Below are 18579 nucleotides of genomic sequence, written 5' to 3' on the forward strand. Positions count from 1 at the left end.
TCTCTCTCTCTCTCTCTCTCTCTCTCTCTCTCTCTCTCCCCCTTCCCTCTCCCCCTTCCCTCTCTGTCTTCCTCTACCCTCTACCTCTCTCTATATCTCTATCCCTCTCTGTCTTTCTCCTCCCTCCCTCTCTCTCTCCCCCTTCCCTCTCTGTCTTCCTCTACCTCCCTCTCTATATCTCTATCCCTCTCTGTCTCTCTCCTCCCTCCCTCTCTCTCTCTCTCTCTCTCCCCCTTCCCTCTCTGTCTTCCTCTACCTCCCTCTCTATATCTCTATCCCTCTCTGTCTCTCGCCTCCCTCCCTCTCTCTCTCTCGCCCTCCTCTTTCCCTCCCTCTCCCTCTCTCTCTCTATCCTTCTCTGTCTCTCTTCATCCCTCTCTCCCTCCGTCTCCCTCCCTCTCTCTCCCTCTCTCCCTCCCTCTCTCTCCCTCTCTCCCCGTATCTCCTCAGTGTGTTCTCCCCTTGTTCCTCCTCACTGGTGCCCCGCCCGATTAACCTCTTCCTCTCAGCCGTACTCTTCCTCGGGCTGCGTCAGTGTGCTGGGGTCCCCAGTCCCAGCCCCCCCCCCCCCCCCCGTTACCCCCCAGCAGTAGACCTGGGAGTGCCCTGCCCTGCATATGAAGTCACTCCTCAGTGCTGGAGTGATAGATTTACAGCCTCACAGCCTTTTGCAGATTTATAGCCGTCTGCTCTTTGATCTGGCCTGCGCTGCCTGGGCGAGTCGTGGGGTTTGTGTTTTTTTTAGTTTTTTTTTTTACTTTCGATTCTGTCCTGAACAGGCTGCAGTGGTTTCTCTGTCAGTGTGGCTCAGTTGGGACGGGCGTGTGGAGCAGCAGCAGGTTGATTTATACCTCCAGAGGTTTGTTCCCTGGTCATCAGTGAGCGTCTGGGCTAGCCACGCCTGATTAGCGCTGAAACTCACTTATGAATCATAAATTATGTACGAGGGGCTATCGCACACGGACTGTCCCGTCAGCCATAAACCTGTCCCTGCGGTCCCTTTGCTCTGTTTTTGTTATGCTAACCCACTGGCCTATTCACCCTGCAGCAGGTTTGGCGGTAATGCGCTATGCTAACCCACTGGCCTATTCACCCTGCAGCAGGTTTAACGGTGGTTTAGCGGTAATGCGCTATGCTAACCCACTGGCCTATTCACCCTGCAGCAGGTTTGGCGGTAATGCGCTATGCTAACCCACTGGCCTATTCACCCTGCAGCAGGTTTAACGGTGGTTTAGCGGTAATGCGCTATGCTAACCCACTGGCCTCTTCACCCTGCAGCAGGTTTAACGGCGGTTTAGCGGTAATGCGCTATGCTAACCCATTGGCCTATTCGCCCTGCAGCAGGTTTAACGGCAATTTAGCGGTAATGCGCTATGCTAACCCAGTGGCCTATTCACCCTGCAGCAGGTTTAACGGTGGTTTAGCGGTAATGTGTTATGCTAACCCAGTGGTTTAAGCTAACGGTGGTTTAGCGGTAATGCGCTATGCTAACCCAGTGGCCTATTCGCCCTGCAGCAGGTTTAACGGCGGTTTAGCGGTAATGCGCTATGCTAACCCACTGGCCTCTTCACCCTGCAGCAGGTTTAACGGTGGTTTAGTGGTAATAATGCTAACCCAGTGGTTTAGGCTAACGGTGGTTTAGCGGTGATAATGCTAACCCAGTGGTTTAGGCTAACGGTGGTTTAGCGGTAATAATGCACTATGCTAACCCAGTGGCTTAGGCTAACGACGGTTTAGCGGTAATGCGCTATGCTAACCCAGTGGCTTAGGCTAACGGTGGTTTAGCGGTAATGCGCTATGCTTACCCAGTGGTTTAGGCTAATGGTGGTATAGCGGTAAAGCCGTGTCCCTGTGTGCGGGGTTGGGTTAGGGTTAGGGTTAGGTAATAATGCGCTATGCTAACCCAGTGTCTTAGGCTAACGGTGGTTTAGCGGTAATAATGCTAACCCAGTGTCTTAGGCTAACGGTGGTTTAGCGGTAAAGCCGGGTCCCTGTGTGCGGGGTTGTAAAATCACGGCGCCCTCGTCTGTGTTTGATAGCGCACTGCGGTCACACAGCTTGCCGTGGCTGTGTGAATCAGCGAAACAGCAGCGCCATTGTTACCCCCCCTTGCCCCCCTCCCCCCTCCCCGGACCCGCGATCAGATCTGTGAGCGCTGAGGTGCCACAAAGGAAGCTTTCTGCTGGGGCCGCACAGCCTGGGCCTGCGGGCTAATCCCTCGCCCGCTAACTCCCGCTAACGTACGCGTCCCGCTGCTGGTACCGGGACAGCCCAGAGGGGTCGCGCCTGTTCAGGATTTGGCCGTCAGGTCGTTGCCCCCTCCGTGAGGACAATAGTTGTTCCGGGTCAGCATCTTGCCCCTGCTGTGGCGGTTTTCACCTATACGGCTGGGTTCTGGTTCCTCCTGCGGTGTCGCGCCCTGTCCCAGAACCCCCTGGGCTGGGAGTCCCCGGCCGTGCTTACAGTAACCGATTCCTTCCTCCTCCGGGATCCTTCCTGTACGCATCAGAATGACCTCTGACCCCATTCCACACTCTTCCTCTGGACTTCCTCTCTGTGCAGTCGCAGAACAATCTCGGGTTCTGATGACTCGTCACGCTGAAGAATTAGCGGAATTCTGGAAGGAATTTAAGCGACAGTTTCAGCCACAGCCCTGGCGTAAGGAGTGTAGTTCTGAAGCGGAAATTTAGCTGCTTTAAATCAGCTGCTGTCCAGCAGGTTTAGCGTTTATACGGAAACCTGTTCTGCTCCTAATCTTCAAAGGCTTTTTCGCGTGCGTAAAGGACTCGGGGTAATGAAATGACGCGTGGTTCTAAAGGCCGCTGCTGCAGCAGGCTAACCGGTTCTGTGTGACGCGTGCGTGACAGGTGCCTGTGACTGGCAGCTCGTGAAGCTTCGGGGTGGTCCTCCGGGCCAAAGCCAGACATGATCTGGAACGTTCTCCAGGGCTGCAGTGGTCGGCCCTGTCAGTAGAACACTCTGTGAGCAGGGTCCAGGGCAGTAGAACTCACAGTGAGCGGGCTCCAGGGCAGTAGAACACTCTGTGCGCAGGGTCCAGGGCAGTAGAACTCACAGTGAGCGGGCTCCAGGGCAGTAGAACACTCTGTGCGCAGGGTCCAGGGCAGTAGAACTCACAGTGAGCGGGCTCCAGGGCAGTAGAAGTCTCAGAGAGCGGGCTCCAGGGCAGTAGAACTCACAGTGAGCGGGCTCCAGGGCAGTAGAACACTGTGAGCGGGCTCCAGGGCAGTAGAACACTGTGAGCAGGGTCCAGGGCAGTAGAACACTCAGTGAGCGGACTCCAGGGCAGTAGAACACTCAGTGAGCGGACTCCAGGGCAGTAGAACACTGTGAACAGGGTCCAGGGCAGTAGAACTCACAGTGAGCGGGCTCCAGGGCAGTAGAACACTGTGAGCAGGGTCCAGGGCAGTAGAACTCACAGTGAGCGGGCTCCAGGGCAGTAGAACACTGTGAGCAGGGTCCAGGGCAGTAGAACACTCAGTGAGCGGACTCCAGGGCAGTAGAACACTGTGAGCAGGGTCCAGGGCAGTAGAACTCACAGTGAGCGGGCTCCAGGGCAGTAGAACACTGTGAGCAGGGTCCAGGGCAGTAGAACTCACAGTGAGCGGGCTGGCAGACAGAGAGCAGACACGCGTTTACACGCTAGCTGCCAGGGGTCATGCAGCGGCTTGTTTAAGAGGATCTTGGGAACCCTTCCTGGGAATTCGGCGTCGCTTCCTGTGATCCCTCCCAGTGTCCGCAAGGAGACGCTCAGACCCTTTCCCCTAAATCTGAACGGCCCTGTCAATCAAACGCAGTGTTGCACCGAGCTCAGTGGGGCTGTGCTCTGATAGGGCTCAGTGTGGCTGTGCTCTGATAGGGCTCAGTGTGGCTGTGCTCTGATAGGGCTCAGTGTGGCTGTGCTCTGATAGGGCTCAGTGGGGCTGTGCTCTGATGGAGACTCAGTGTGGCTGTGCTCTGATAGAGACTCAGTGTGGCTGTGCTCTTATCGAGGCTCAGTGTGGCTGTGCTCTTATCGAGGCTCAGTGTGGCTGTGCTCTGATAGAGACTCAGTGTGGCTGTGCTCCTGTGCTCTGATAGGGCTCAGTGTGGCTGTGCTCTGATAGAGACTCAGTGTGGCTGTGCTCTGATAGGGCTCAGTGGGGCTGTGCTCTGATAGGGCTCAGTGTGGCTGTGCTCCTGTGCTCTGATAGAGACTCAGTGTGGCTGTGCTCTGATAGAGACTCAGTGTGGCTGTGCTCTGATAGAGACTCAGTGTGGCTGTGCTCTGATAGGGCTCAGTGTGGCTGTGCTCTGATAGAGACTCAGTGTGGCTGTGCTCTGATAGGGCTCAGTGTGGCTGTGATCTGATAGAGACTCAGTGTGGCTGTGCTCTGATAGGGCTCAGTGTGGCTGTGCTCTGATAGAGACTCAGTGTGGCTGTGCTCTGATAGGGCTCAGTGTGGCTGTGCTCTGATAGAGACTCAGTGTGGCTGTGCTCTGATAGGGCTCAGTGTGGCTGTGCTCTGATAGAGACTCAGTGTGGCTGTGCTCTGATAGGGCTCAGTGTGGCTGTGCTCTGATAAACCTCAGTGGGGCTGTGCTCTGATAGAGACTCAGTGTGGCTGTGCTCTGATGGAGGCTCAGTGTGGCTGTGCTCTGATGGAGGCTCAGTGTGGCTGTGCTCTGATAAACCTCAGTGTGGCTGTGCTCTGATAGGACTCAGTGTGGCTGTGCTCTGATAGAGACTCAGTGTGGCTGTGCTCTGATGGAGACTCAGTGTGGCTGTGCTCTGATAGAGACTCAGTGTGGCTGTGCTCTTATCGAGGCTCAGTGTGGCTGTGCTCGTTCTGTTTTTTTCCTTCATCTCCCTTTCTCTATATCCCCTAATTTTCTCTGGCATTTCCCCCTCCCTCATTCTCTATGTGACCCCCCCCCCCCTTGCTCCCCTCCTTCTCTTCTCCCACACTCCACTCCACCCCCCCCTCCCCCTCTCTCGCTCTTGCTTTTCTCCACCCCCCCCCTCCCCCTTTCTCTGAGAGAGGTGAACGGGGTCAGTCACACATGAATGGGGCTCCCTGCCGGGGGGTCGGGGGGGGGTTTGTGTTTGTGTCCTGTGAGAGAGGGGGATGGGGGGTTTGTTTGAGACCAGTCTGCAGCATGTTCTGTACCACCGCCACAGCGCGTTCCAGACAATGGCGGCTCCACACAGCCCCGACCCCCCCTCCGTACCCCCCCCCCCCCCGCCCCCGGACCCCTCCTGGATGCGCTGCTCCACTGCTCCACCTGCTGTCCAGGGCAGGCAGTGGCAGGTTTCTTTTTTTCTTGCTCTTCTCTGTGACAGAACGGCTGGCCTGGTGGCGCTCTATTTGCCTTTCTGTTGTTTTTTCTTCAGCTGTGAGATGAAATTCCTGCCGCTGTAGTTCTTCACTCGTTTGTTTCCGGGGTGTCCCGATGGCGTGAGTGTATCGGCTGGAGGGAGACGCTTTTTGGCCAGAGCTGGTCCTATGCCTGCTGGAGCCCTGCGTCGCCATGGCAACGTTAGGGAGGGCGTGGTGCCGGACGGGACGGGCTGTAGAAGAGCGGCTGTTTTAACGGGCCCTGATTGGCTGAGCGGGGAGCAGAGGAGGGGCTGGGATGCTCCCCTGTCTGATTTTAGGTTGCCATGACTCCCATGGGGTGGTTTCCGGACCAGGTGTATTTTGTCTGTCCGTAGCCAGAGCTGGGTGTAATCATGCAGCGCTCTGATTGGTTTGCATGCTGTGTGCATTCGGTGCTGATTGGCCAGTGACAGTGATCCACAGGGAGCGCTGTGATTGGGTACTCAGGACAGAATGTAACTTTTCTCATCATAGGTGATTGTCATGAGGCAGAGCTCACCAGCTCACTGGAGAGTAGAGGAAGGCTGCTGAGCTGGTCCAGTGGGCCTCTTTTTATTACTTGTGTATGTGTGTATACATATTTATATATATATATATTTACACATATACATTTATATATATATAGTTTTTATTTATGTATTTAATTTTTCTGTGGGGGGGGGGGGGGGGGGGGGGGGTTTGCACATGTTGTCACTGCTGTGATGTGAAGCCAGGATATGTATGACTCAGCAGGCTGCAGCAATTTTCTCTTCTCTTCCTGGTTTGAATCGCCTCAATCCTGTAACCTCCTCCTTGCTTCAGTGTCAGTGGGTCTGAGAGGTTGCCTTCTGGGTTTAGCCTGAATGGATTCTGCGGAGAGTATCTTCCTGGAGGCTGTGCTGAGAGCTGTGTCGCTGCCGATCTCCCTGCTGGCCCCAGACCGAGGCGTGGCCTGTGCTGACTCAGCAGATTCTGCTCCGGCCGCCTCCTCCTCTCCGCCTCCTCCTGGGGAGCGCGGGGACGCAGGTGGAGATTCCCCGCCTGGAGCTTCTGTAGCTGCAGGTGTGGGGGCCCGTCCGGCGTGTGGTGTGACGTGTGCTCCTGAACGGGGTCTTTGTTCTTTAAATCTTTGTGCTATCCAAGCGCTGCCACGCTCTGTGCCTCTTTCTGAGTTAGAGCTCTGTGGAGGAGGGAGGAAGAGGAGGCTGCTGTGCTTCGTCTGCAAGCAGGGTCTGCTCTGAGACGTTCCCGGGGAACGGGCCGGAATTGGGAAGGGGTTGGACTGTCCCTGGGCCCTTCTGGGAGGCTGAGCGGGGCGGCCGTTGGGGTTTCCGAAAACCTCCCGTTGTTGTCCGTTGCCATGGTGCCAGGTTGAGACGCGGCCCCAGGTGTGTCTGGGGAGCAGTAGGGAGGAAGGAGAGGAGCGAATGAGGGGGGAGAGCCTGCCCCACGTTTTCTCTGAAACCATGTGACCGGAGCAGCGTGCAGTTGTGAAACAGGTTCCTCCTGTATGCCTGTAGGCCTGCTCCTCCTGTAGTTCTGTTCCTCCTGTAGGCCTGTAGGCCTGCTCCTCCTGTAGTTCTGTTCCTCCTGTAGGCCTGTAGGCCTGCTCCTCCTGTAGTTCTGTTCCTCCTGTAGGCCTGTAGGCCTGCTCCTCCTGTAGTTCTGTTCCTCCTGTGCGCCTGTAAGCCTGTTCCTCCTGTACGCCTGTTCCTCCTGTAGGCCTGTCCCTCCTGTAGTCCTGTAGTCCTGTTCCTCCTGTAGTCCTGTCCCTCCTGTACGCCTGTCCCTCCTGTAGTCCTGTTCCTCCTGTAGTCCTGTCCCTCCTGTACGCCTGTCCCTCCTGTAGTTCTGTTCTTCCTGTAGGCCTGTAAGCCTGTTCCTCCTGTACGCCTGTCCCTCCTGTAGTCCTGTAGTCCTGTTCCTCCTGTAGTCCTGTCCCTCCTGTGCGCCTGCTCCTCCTGTAGTTCTGTTCTTCCTGTAGGCCTGTAAGCCTGTTCCTCCTGTAGGCCTGTCCCTCCTGTAGTCCTGTAGTCCTGTTCCTCCTGTAGTCCTGTCCCTCCTGTACGCCTGTCCCTCCTGTAGGCCTGTAGGCCTGTCCCTTCTGTAGGCCTGTAGGCCTGTCCCTCCTGTAGTCCTGTAGTCCTGTTCCTCCTGTAGTCCTGTCCCTCCTGTACGCCTGTTCCTCCTGTAGTCCTGTTCCTCCTGTAGGCCTGTAGTCCTGTTCCTCCTGAAGGCCTGTCCCTCCTGTAGTTCTGTTCCTCCTGTAGTCCTGTCCCTCCTGTAGTCCTGTCCCTCCTGTAGTTCTGTTCCTCCTGTAGGCCTGTTCCTCCTGTAGGCCTGTCCCTCCTGTACGCCTGTTCCTCCTGTAGTCCTGTTCCTCCTGTAGGCCTGTAGTCCTGTTCCTCCTGAAGGCCTGTCCCTCCTGTAGTTCTGTTCCTACTGTAGGCCTGTCCCTCCTGTAATTCTGTCCCTCCTGTAGTCCTGTCCCTCCTGTAGTCCTGTTCCTCCTGTAGGCCTGTCCCTCCTGTAGTTCTGTCCCTCCTGTAGTCCTGTCCCTCCTGTAGTCCTGTTCCTCCTGTAGGCCTGTCCCTCCTGTAGTTCTGTCCCTCCTGAAGGCCTGTCCCTCCTGTAGTCCTGTCCCTCCTGTAGTTCTGTCCCTCCTGAAGGCCTGTCCCTCCTGTAGTTCTGTCCCTCCTGAAGGCCTGTCCCTCCTGTAGTTCTGTCCCTCCTGAAGGCCTGTCCCTCCTGTAGTCCTGTCCCTCCTGTAGTTCTGTCCCTCCTGAAGGCCTGTCCCTCCTGTAGTCCTGTCCCTCCTGAAGGCCTGTCCCTCCTGTAATTCTGTCCCTCCTGTAGTCCTGTCCCTCCTGTAGTCCTGTCCCTCCTGTAGTTCTGTCCCTCCTGAAGGCCTGTCCCTCCTGTAGTTCTGTCCCTCCTGTAGTCCTGTCCCTCCTGTAGTCCTGTCCCTCCTGTAGTTCTGTCCCTCCTGAAGGCCTGTCCCTCCTGTAGTTCTGTCCCTCCTGTAGGCCTGTCCCTCCTGTAGTTCTGTCCCTCCTGTAGGCCTGTCCTGCTGCCACTGCGCTCGCTCGTGTGTACTGAAGCTGGAGGACGGGGTTTGTGTGTCCCTCTGTCTATTAGGATATTTCTTGAACTTATGAATGAAACTTTGCGGAAAGCTTGGTCACGGGGCGAATAGGAACCGGTCTGCTTTTTACTCTGATTGGCTGCAGGACCAGGTAGCAGTGGGCGTGGCCTGTTGCTTTAACGCGTATTGCTTCCAAATGGCTTTGCGCACCTATCAGCTGGGCGGCGCTGCAGAACTCCTATCTGGCTGCTGAACAAGGGTAGTGCCGATTGGCCACGTGGTGCTGCACTAACCAACTAAAACGCTTAAGAGTGGCTGGGATTTAAACAGGAAGTCAGGAACATGCCTGCATCTCATGACGTAAAGGGCATGGAAGATATTATTGGCTTTTGATGAATGTCCTGCATGTGGAAATGGCCTGTCTTGTCTTCTAGTTCAATTCGTTTTTTGCTTTTTACCAGATTTAGTTTTGCATGTCCGTACACTGTTTAATTGGCCTTATTTTCCACTTTATTTGTTAAAAGAAGCTGTTCAAAAGAATGTGTGTTAAACAATTTCTTGTTTCTCTCTTTTTCCCCAAAATCTGACTGAAAATACAGTTCAGGAAAAAGGAAAAAAATGTACCCTGTTGTTGAGTCATCCAACCTGAAGGGGGCACTGCGGCTGCGTTTTCCTTAATGCATCCGTTTCCCAGAATCCCCAGAATCCCGGACGATCGGATCTTTCCCACACAGCCGGGAGTCGCGGCCGTCTACAGTGTGAGTGTGATTCCCTAATCATTTGATCACCTCCTCACACCTCTTTTCTACCCCCTGTTCCGCCACACAGCCCTGTTCACCTCCTCTCTTACCTGTTCCTCCACACAGCCCTGTTCACCTCCTCGCTAACCCCTGTTCCTCCACACACCCCTGTTCACCTCCTCTCTAACTCCTGTTCCTCCACACAGCCCTGTTCATCTCCTCTCTAACCCCTGAGCCTCCACACACCCCTGTTCACCTCCTCTCTAACCCCTGAGCCTCCACACAGCCCTGTTCACCTCCTCTCTAACCCCTGTTCCTCCACACAGCCCTGTTCACCTCCTCTCTAACCCCTGTTCCTCCACACAGCCCTGTTCACCTCCTCTCTAACCCCTGAGCCTCCACACAGCCCTGTTCACCTCCTCTCTAACCCCTGTTCCTCCACACAGCCCTGTTCACCTCCTCTCTTACCTGTTCCTCCACACACCCCTGTTCACCTCCTCTCTTATCTGTTCCTTCACACAGCGCTGTTCACCTCCTTTCTAACCCCTGAGCCTCCACACAGCCCTGTTCACCTCCTCTCTAATGAGAGATTGTGTGTGTGCATGCGAGTGTGCGTGCGTGCGTGCGCGCACGTGTGTGTCTGTGTTCACGTGCGTGTGCGAATGTGTGTGTGTTTGTGAGTGTGTGTGTGCGCGTGTGTGCGTGCGTGCATGTGCGTGCGCGCGTGTACGTGTGTGTGTGTGTGTGTGTGTGCGCGCGTGTGTGATATCTCTGTTCTATGGTAGAGATGTGAGGTCCCTTCCCGGTGGCAGGTCGTGTACACACAGCTGTAAGAGAGAATGTTAATCCTGAAGCGCTGCATCAGCAGATTTTACGCTTGGTCAGCCCCCCCGGGCCTGCGGCCAGTGCACACCCCCCCCCCTCCCACGCGGGATCAGCTGATCTTGGACATTTTCACATCAGGAAAGTGTAGCATTTAGGATTAGCCTCTTAGCCTAAATAGTAGACAGAGAGAGAGAGTGTGTGTGTGGCACAGGGCTGTGCAAGTTAAAGGGGGCGTGTGCACGCAGCACCTGAGATCAATGCACCTGAGATTACTGCACCTGAGCGTGAGTGTGTGCCAGTATGTGAATGTGTGTGTGTGTGTGTGTAAGTTTGTGTGTATGTGTGCGTGTGCGCGCGTAGCGATGGAGATGGAATGAATTGGCTCTGTCTGGGTGGTTCCCTAAATAAAGCCCTTTGTGTGGAGCGCTCTTCCTCTCTGTGTGGAGCACTCTTCTTCTCTGTGCTGCATTGTCTCTGTGGTGATGTCAGAGGAAGGAAGTGTCTCCCTCCGCTCTTCGCACATCTCTCTCTCATTGATCGATTTCTCTGGTCTGAGGTGGGATAAGGCTGTAAGAAAAGGTTCCTTTCCTCTCTCTCTCTCTCTCTCTCTCTCTCTCTCTCTCTCTTTCATGTGACTCTTCTGGGCTGAGATCTCAGAGCTGCTGCTCTCTCTCAATGATCGATTGCTCTGGTCTGAGATGTGTCAGCGCTGCCCCTCTCTCACGGATTGATTGCTCTGGTCTGAGATGCGTCAGCGCTGCCCCTCTCTCTTGCTGATCGATTGCTCTGGCCTGAGGTGTGTCAGTGCTGCCACTCTCTCTGATCGATTGCTCTGGTCTGAGATGCATCAGCACTACCCCCCTCTCTCTCTCTCGCTGATCGATTGCTCTGGTCTGAGATGCGTCAGCGCTGCCCCTCTCTCTCTCGGTGATCGCTTGCTCTGGCCTGAGGCGGGTGGGGACAGGCAGGTGTGTCGCTCGGCCGTGTGACTGTGTCTCTCTCTCTCTGTGATTCAGGTTCCCAGGCCCAGTGGCCCGCCCTACACTACTCACGACATCACTAAGGGACACCCAAACCTGGCGGGAACGCCCCCCGGCCACGGCTCCTCCCCCGGACTCTCTCAGGTATCAGTATCTACAGCTCATCTATATCGCTACCTTAAGAGCTGCGATTCAGACAGAGGGGTGAGTGCGCCGCGCAACGCCGCCAGTCTCTCTATCTCTCTATCTCTCTGTCACCCTATCCCTGTCCCCGTCTATCACTCTATTTCTATACCACACTATCACACTATCACACTATCACTCTATCTCTCTATCTCTGTCTCTATCAATCTATCCCTGTCTATCACTCTATTTCTATATCACACTGTCCGTCTATCTCTCTGTCACTCTATCGCTCTATCCCTGTCCCCGTCTATCACTCTATTTCTATATCACTCTATCGCACTCTCTCAATATCTCTGTATCGCTCTATCCCTATCTCCCTCTATCACTCTATCAATCTTTCTATATCACTATCCCTATCTCTCTCGATCGCACTATTTGTGTATCACAATATCACATCTCTTTATATCACTTTCTTTCTCTATATCTCTCTGTATCACTTCATCTCTTCATCACTCTGTTTCTGTTTCATTACATCACTATCTCACTGTAACCCTATCTCTCACTATCATTCTATTTCTGTATACCACTGTCCATGTTTGTATCACTATCTCTATATTCCTGAATCTCTATCCCTTTCTTTTTCTTTCTTGTTCTCTCCTCCGTTCTGCGTCTCTGTCCGTGTCTGTCTGTGTCCAGCACCGTCAACCGCCACTCTCATCCCCAAGAGGCCTGTGTGTGTGTGTGTGTGTGAGCGTTAGCGAGTGTGAGTATGTGTGAGTATCAGTGTGAGTGAGCATGAGTGTGAGTGCGAGTGCGTGTGCATGAGCGTGAGCATGAACATGAGCGTGTGTGTGAACATGAGCATGAGTGTGTGCGTGCACATGTGTGTTTGCGTGTGTGTGAGCATGAGGCTGAGTGTGTGTGCACGTGTGTGCGTGTGTGTGTGTGTGTGTGTGTGTGTGTGTGTGTGAGAGCATGAGTCTGGGTGTGTGTGTGTGAGAGCATGAGTCTGAGTGTGTGTGCACGTGTGCGTGAGCATGAGGCTGAGTGTGTGTGTGTGTGTCTGTGTGTAGATACTATTGAGTCAGTGTGCATGCAGGTCCCCAGTAGTTCAGTATGTTTACTGTGTGTGCGTGTGCGTGTAGGTCCCCAGTAGTTCAGTATGTTTACTGTGTGTGTGAGTGTGAGTGTGTACGTGTGTGAGTGTGTGTGTGTGCATGCAGGTCCTCAGTAGTTCACTGTGTTTACTGTGTGCTTGTACAGCCCCTCCTCTGTTTACTCCTTCATTTTATTGTATCTGTTTTTAGCTCTTACTGCATCTGAGCTGTATTCTTGTATTGCTGTTTCCGTGTACACACACACAAACACACACACATCATGCACATATTCTGTTGTTATGGCAGAGTGACTCAGCTGTTCTGAGCTGGTTCCCCTGGGAGGCCGACCACACACTGTTTACCCAGAGTCAGAGCAGGGTTCAGCCTGAGTCAGAGCAGGCTTCACCCCGAATCAGAGCAGGTTCACCCCTAATCAGAGCAGGCTTCACCCCGAGTCAGAGCAGGGATCACCCCGAGTCAGAGCAGGGATCACCCCGAGTCAGAGCAGGGATCACCCCGAGTCAGAGCAGAATTCAGCCCGAGTCAGAGCAGAATTCAGCCCGAGTCAGAGCAGAATTCAGCCCGAGTCAGAGCAGGATTCGGCCCGAATCAGAGCAGGATCCACCCCAAATCAGAGCAGGCTTCACCCCGAATCAGAGCAGGATTCACCCCGAGTCAGAGCAGGGATCACCCCGAGTCAGAGCAGGATTCAGCCCGAGTCAGAGCAGGTTTCAGCCAGAGTCAGAGCAGGATTCACCCCGAGTCAGAGCAGGTTTCACCCCGAGTCAGAGCAGGATTCACCCTGAGCCTCCCAGTGTAGGGGAGTCTGTCTCTGCGTTGCACTGCATAGTTTCACGCCCTCCACACCCTGAGCTCCAATCAGCTGCTCAGCTTCACCAGCTCAGTCTGGCTGTGCGCTGTGTGTGAATGAACGTGCTTCTGTCTGACCGTAGGGCTCTCTAACCCTCTCTCTCCCTGTCTCCCCCTCCCCCCATCTTTCTCTCTCTCTCTCTCTCTCCCTGTCTCTCCCCCCATCTTTCTCTCTCTCTCTCTCTCTCCCTGTCTCTCCCCCCATCTTTCTCTCTCTCTCTCTCTCCCTGTCTCTCCCCCCATCTTTCTCTCTCTCTCTCTCTCTCTCCTTCCCCCCTCCCCCCATCTTTCTCTCTCTCTCTCTCTCTCTCTCTCTCCCTGTCTCCCCCCATCTTTCTCTCTCTCTCTCTCTCCCTGTCTCCCCCCTCTCTATCTCTCTCTCTCTCCCTGTCTCCCCCCTCTCTATCTCTATCTCTCTCTCTCTCCCTGTCTCCCCCCCTCTATCATTCTCTCTCCATCTCTCTCTCTCTCTGTCTCCGCCCCTCTCTCTCTCTCTCTCTCTCTCTCCCACCCCACCCCCTCCCCCTCCCTCTCCTCTCTCTCTCTCTCTCCCCCTCCCCCCGTTCCCCCTCCCTCTCCTCTCTCTCTCCCCCTCCCCCCGTTCCCCCTCCCTCCTGCAGTCTCCGTACCCTTCTGGGCAGAATGCTGCCACCCAGCTTGTGTACTCTCCGCCAACGCAGCCAATGAACGCCCAGCCGCAGAGCCGCCCGGTGAGTGGCCCCGCCCATTCTGGGGGGCGGGGGGGGGGGGGGGGGGGGGAGGGGAGGGGGCGGGGCAGGGCGGGGTCAGTGATGGGGGTGTGGTATGCCTGTCTGGTGGTCAGTGTTGCGCCTCTGGGTCCTCACACTCCTGCTCTTACTATGTAGCTTTGAGTCTAATGAGGTGTTTGTGTGCATGTATGCCTTTCTGTGTGCGTGCGTGCGTGCGTGTGTGTGTGTGTTTGCGTGCATGCGTGCGTATGTGTAAATGTGAGACAGAGAGCGCGTGTGTGTGCGTGGCACAGGACTGTGTGCCACATCCATTATTCTCATCTGTTGCTCTTCCCCCCCCTTCTCTCTTCCTCTCTCTCTTTCCTCCCCCCCTCCAGTTTGCGGCAGGTCCTCGGGCATCACACCACCAGGTGAGGCTTCTCTCAGTCTGACTGAGCTGCTCCCCAAACACAGGCCCACACCTTCCTCTGTCCGCTGCAGCGCTGTGTGTGTGTGTGTGTGTGTGTGTGTGTGTGTGTGTGTGAGTGTGTGTGAGTGAGTGTGTGTGTGTGTTTGTGTGTATGTGTGTGCGTGCGTGCGAGCGTGTGTGTGTGTGTGTGTGCATGCGTGTGTGTGTGTGTGTGTGTTTGTGTGCTTGTGTGTGAGTGTGTGTGTACGTGCCGGGTGTGTGTATCTGTGTGTGTGTGTGTGTGTGTATACGTGCCGGGTGTGTGTATCTGTGTGTGTGTGTGTGTGTGTGTACGTGCCGAGTGTGTGTATCTGTGTGTGTGTGTGTGTGTGTGTACGTGCCGGGTGTGGTTCTCACATTAACAGAAGCATGGTGTACACTATTCTCAGATCAGCCCCTTGTCACCCAGTGTCTACTGGCAGGGCTCACCTCTGGGGGGGTGGTGGGTGGGGGGGTTTCTCTGTGGGTAGCCCTGCCCTTCTGGTGTCACAGCCCCCCCCTGAGTGAGGTCACAGCCCCCCCTGCGTGTGATTGGCTGTCGCACATGCTGCTGGGGTGAGTGTGCCTGCAGACTGCAGCTGTTAGCGTCTGGCAGGGGAGCAGCCCTGCGCCGGTGGGGGCGGGGGGGTTTGTTTTCTGCACACTCACGCTGACGGTGTCGCTCAGACACCCCCCCCCCCCCCCCTCGCGCCGGCTCTGTTTCCGTGGCTCCTGACACTCGATACGGCCGCACCTCAGAGTGCTGTTCCCCCCGCCCCCCCCCCCCCCCCCCCCCCCCCCCCCGCAGCGGCGTGTCGCCCGCTCACCTCTCCTGCTCCCTGCGCGTTTCCACCGGCTGCAGGTAAACACAGGCCTGAGCCTGCGGGCGCCATCGCAGGGACCGCCTGCAGCCCGCGCCGGGCGTGGCTGGAGTTCGTCGTGTTCCTGACGTGTTTCTGACACGTGCACTTCTGTGCCCCGCAAAGCCATTCCAGTTTAAACTGTTTCCTTACTTGGTAGATGGAGAGGACTGCGTAATGGACTGCGTAACGGTGACGCACTTTCCTGGAGCGGCACAGCCTGCTCGCTGTAGTCTCTGAAACTGTGCCTGGCATGGTCACTCTGAGAGGAAGTCTTTAGCACAGCTAAAGGGACTGTGCTTATGTAAGAATGCCTGCACAGCACAGAACAGAACCGCACAGCTACAGAACAGAACAGAACAGCCACACAGGAGAGAACAGAACGGCACGACACAGCTACAGAACAGAACAGAACCGCAGAGCTATGGAACAGAACCGCACAGCTACAGAACAGAACAGAACCGCACAGCTACAGAACAGAACCGCACAGCTACAGAACAGAACAGAACAGCTACACAGGACAGAACAGAACAGAACCGCACAGCTACAGAACAGAACCGCACAGCTACAGAACAGAACAGAACCGCACAGCTACAGAACAGAACCGCACAGCTACAGAACAGAACAGAACAGCTACGGAACAGAACAGCACTAATTAGCAGCTGAGTGAGATCTCTAGCTGTTGAATGAGGTTTTGCTTTGTTAGGGTTGGAGTAGGTTTCCAGGAACAGGGTTGGTTAGCACTGACTTGGGCGAACTTGTGTGACTTTAGCACACTGGTGTAAGGCTAGCAGTAGCTGTCCAGGTTAATGTGGCTGAGCCACAGCGTAGCTCACAGCATAATCCCTGTTCTTATGGCCATTTTGTCAGAGAAGTCCCTCAGAATGCAGCCCGTGTCAGTTTCCCAGCATGCACCAGTCTCCCCGCCCCGCCCCCTCAGCAGTTCATTCGGCTGAGGTGACGGGGGTGACTCTGCAGGAGCTGTACGGCGATCAGCCCCGAGCTTACCTCAGACACGCCGAGCGTCTCTGTGCTCAGTCTGCAGACACTAACCCAGCGCGGCCAGGCCCTGTTCCTGCACACCCTCCCTCCCTAACGCAGCGCGGCCACGCCCTGTTCCTGCACACCCTCTGTCCCTAACCCAGTGCGGCCAGGCCCTGTTCCTGCACACCCTCCCTCCCTAACGCAGCGCGGCCAGGCCCTGTTCCTGCACACCCTCCGTCCCTAACACAGCGCGGCCACGCCCTGTTCCTGCACACCCTCCGTCCCTAACGCAGCCCTCCTCGTTCAGCAGCGGGAGCTCTCGCTGACCTGCTAATTAGCAGAGTCCGGTGTGCCAAGTTAGGGGCGATACGAAAACCTGCAGGACGGTAGTTTGCCCGGGACGGGGTCGAGCGTGGCCTGCTCGTAAACATTGTTTTTTTTAGAGTCTCCCAGACCGCTGGCTGTCAGGCATTAATATTCGGGCCTATATATAGAGCAGACGTGCCGCCCCGCCAAGTCATCCGACCGTGTTTTGAAACCTGACACTGCGCAGCTCTGCGCAGTCACAGGCCCGTTGGGACCGCTCTGGGACGGCTGCGTGTCCAGCGGACTCCGCCCCGTTTCTGATGAGAGACGGGACGTCTCGGGGCGGTTATTCACGGCGGAAACTCCCTCAGTGACGCGGCGCTGGACGGGCGCTGGCGTGCGGCTCGCGCTCCCGTTTCCGTCGGCAACGCGGTGATCATTAACTCCGAAACTCCGCGTGACGGAACATTGGCCCTGCCCGTGCGCTGCCAGCGCGGTGAATGTGATGACATCACACCGCCCGTCACGGTGTGGGCCAGCCGGTTTGACACCAGCGGGAACTAACACTGTGTTTATGAACACGGGGAGCGGGGGGAGGGTTAGCGTTAGGGTTCAGTGTTGGCGTTTGCCCTTAACATCTCCAGGGGACTGCTGACAGGAGTGTGAACACAACGAGTCATGGACGTGACTCACTAAGAACAGCTGTGAGAGTGTGAGTGTGAGAGTGTGTGTGAGTGAGTGTGTGTGTGTGTGTGTGTGTGTATATGGTGTGTGTGTGTGTGCGCGTGTGTATATGGTGTGTGTGTGTGTGTGTGTGTGTGTGTGTATGGAGTGTGTGTGAGTGTGTGTGTGTATGGTGTGTGTGTGTGAGTGTGTGTGTATATGGTGTGTGTGTGTGTGTGTGCGTATGGTGTGTGTGTGTGTGTGTGTGTGTATGGTGTGTGTGTGGATGGTGTGTGTGTGTGTGTGTGTGTGTGTGTATGGTGTGTGTGTATATGGTGTGTGTGTGTGTGTGTGTGTGGATGGTGTGTGTGTGTGTGTGTATATGGTGTGTGTGTGTGGTGTGTGTGTATATGGTGTGTGTGTGTGTGTATATGGTGTGTGTGTGTGTGTGTGTGGTGTGTGTGTATATGGTGTGAGTGTGTGTATATGGTGTGTGTGTGTGTATGGTGTGTGTGCGTGTGTGTGTATATGGTGTGTGTGTGTGTGTGTGTGTGTGTGTGTGTGTATATGGTATGTGTGTGTGTGCGTGTGTGTGTATATGGTGTGTGTGTGTATATGGTGTGTGTGTGTGTGTGTGTGTGTATATGGTGTGTGTGTGTGTGTATATGGTGTGTGTGTGTGTGTGTATATGGTGTGTGTGTGTGTGCGTGCGTGTGTGTGTATATGGTGTGTGTGTGTGTGCGTCCTCTCGCTTGGCGCTCATTAGTGTGGTTTCCCATTGGCTTCTCTCTCTTTCCTGCTTCAATATTCAAGGGAGGATTCAGACCCATTCAGGTAATTAAATGTGTCTGTAAGTGCATGGCACAGAGAGCGCCCTCCACCACCGCCATCTGCTGCCCCGCCCGCCCCCCCCCCCCCCCCCCCACCCCGTCTGACCCCCCCAGGAGGAAGCCAGCCCCTCCCTCTCTCTTCCCTCTGTCTCTCATTTCTTTGTTTTCTTCCTCTTTGGGGATCCCTCTCTACCTCATAATGAGGAGGATCTGAGTCCTTTCTTCCCTTCATCTCTGTCGTTCTCCAGACCCTTCCTGCTGTAATACCTGTGAATGAACAGTACTTAGCATCCTCGTTTATTTGTCTTGACGTTCTGGATGCATGCTGAGCGTTGCGTTTGCTGCGTAAGCGGTGCATGGGGGCTGGCAGGGAGAACGAGTGACTGAGTTACGCCGTGTTTTTGCAGGAGGCTCGGACATTTCCACCTCCTCTGCTCAAGTTTTTAAAAAATCAGTTTAAACACGCCCGCATTGGTGAAATGCGGCTCCAGGCCTTCAGCAGTCACACACGTTGGCCATGTCTGCGTGTCCCCCATAGAGACCCCTCATTCTGACCCTCAGTCTCTGCAGCTGTGGCTCCACTCTGCACTGTTGGCTTTAGAGGCTTTTGAACCCGCAGCCCGTTTCAGAGGGATTCAGTTTGCGCTCGGTCGCGATTCTGACTCACCAACGTGTGAATGACTCACAGATGCATGAGTGACTCATGCACAGGAATGAGT

The 18579-nt window shown here is 55.3% G+C and overlaps 1 protein-coding gene across 11 annotated transcripts in view; it reads left to right on the plus strand.

Annotated features, from left to right (window-relative positions):
- Positions 1-18579, plus strand: part of LOC118207674 (eukaryotic translation initiation factor 4 gamma 3-like) — a 52048-nt gene that overhangs the window by 7017 nt on the left and 26452 nt on the right. For 4 of the 11 annotated variants that reach the window (XM_035381476.1, XM_035381477.1, XM_035381478.1 and 1 more), the window contains exons 2-6: positions 9137-9200; positions 11024-11191; positions 13701-13790; positions 14168-14200; positions 17844-17864. In XM_035381476.1, coding sequence (XP_035237367.1) covers positions 9137-9200; positions 11024-11191; positions 13701-13790; positions 14168-14200; positions 17844-17864 — 376 coding nt within the window. Of the gene's footprint in view, positions 1-9041; positions 9201-11023; positions 11192-13700; positions 13791-14167; positions 14201-17843; positions 17865-18579 lie in introns of all 11 variants that reach the window. The other 7 variants (XM_035381485.1, XM_035381486.1, XM_035381487.1 and 4 more) reach the window with 4 other exon arrangements.

Source organism: Anguilla anguilla, chromosome 11 (genome assembly GCF_013347855.1).
Source record: "Anguilla anguilla isolate fAngAng1 chromosome 11, fAngAng1.pri, whole genome shotgun sequence".
Classification (NCBI taxonomy): domain Eukaryota; kingdom Metazoa; phylum Chordata; class Actinopteri; order Anguilliformes; family Anguillidae; genus Anguilla; species Anguilla anguilla.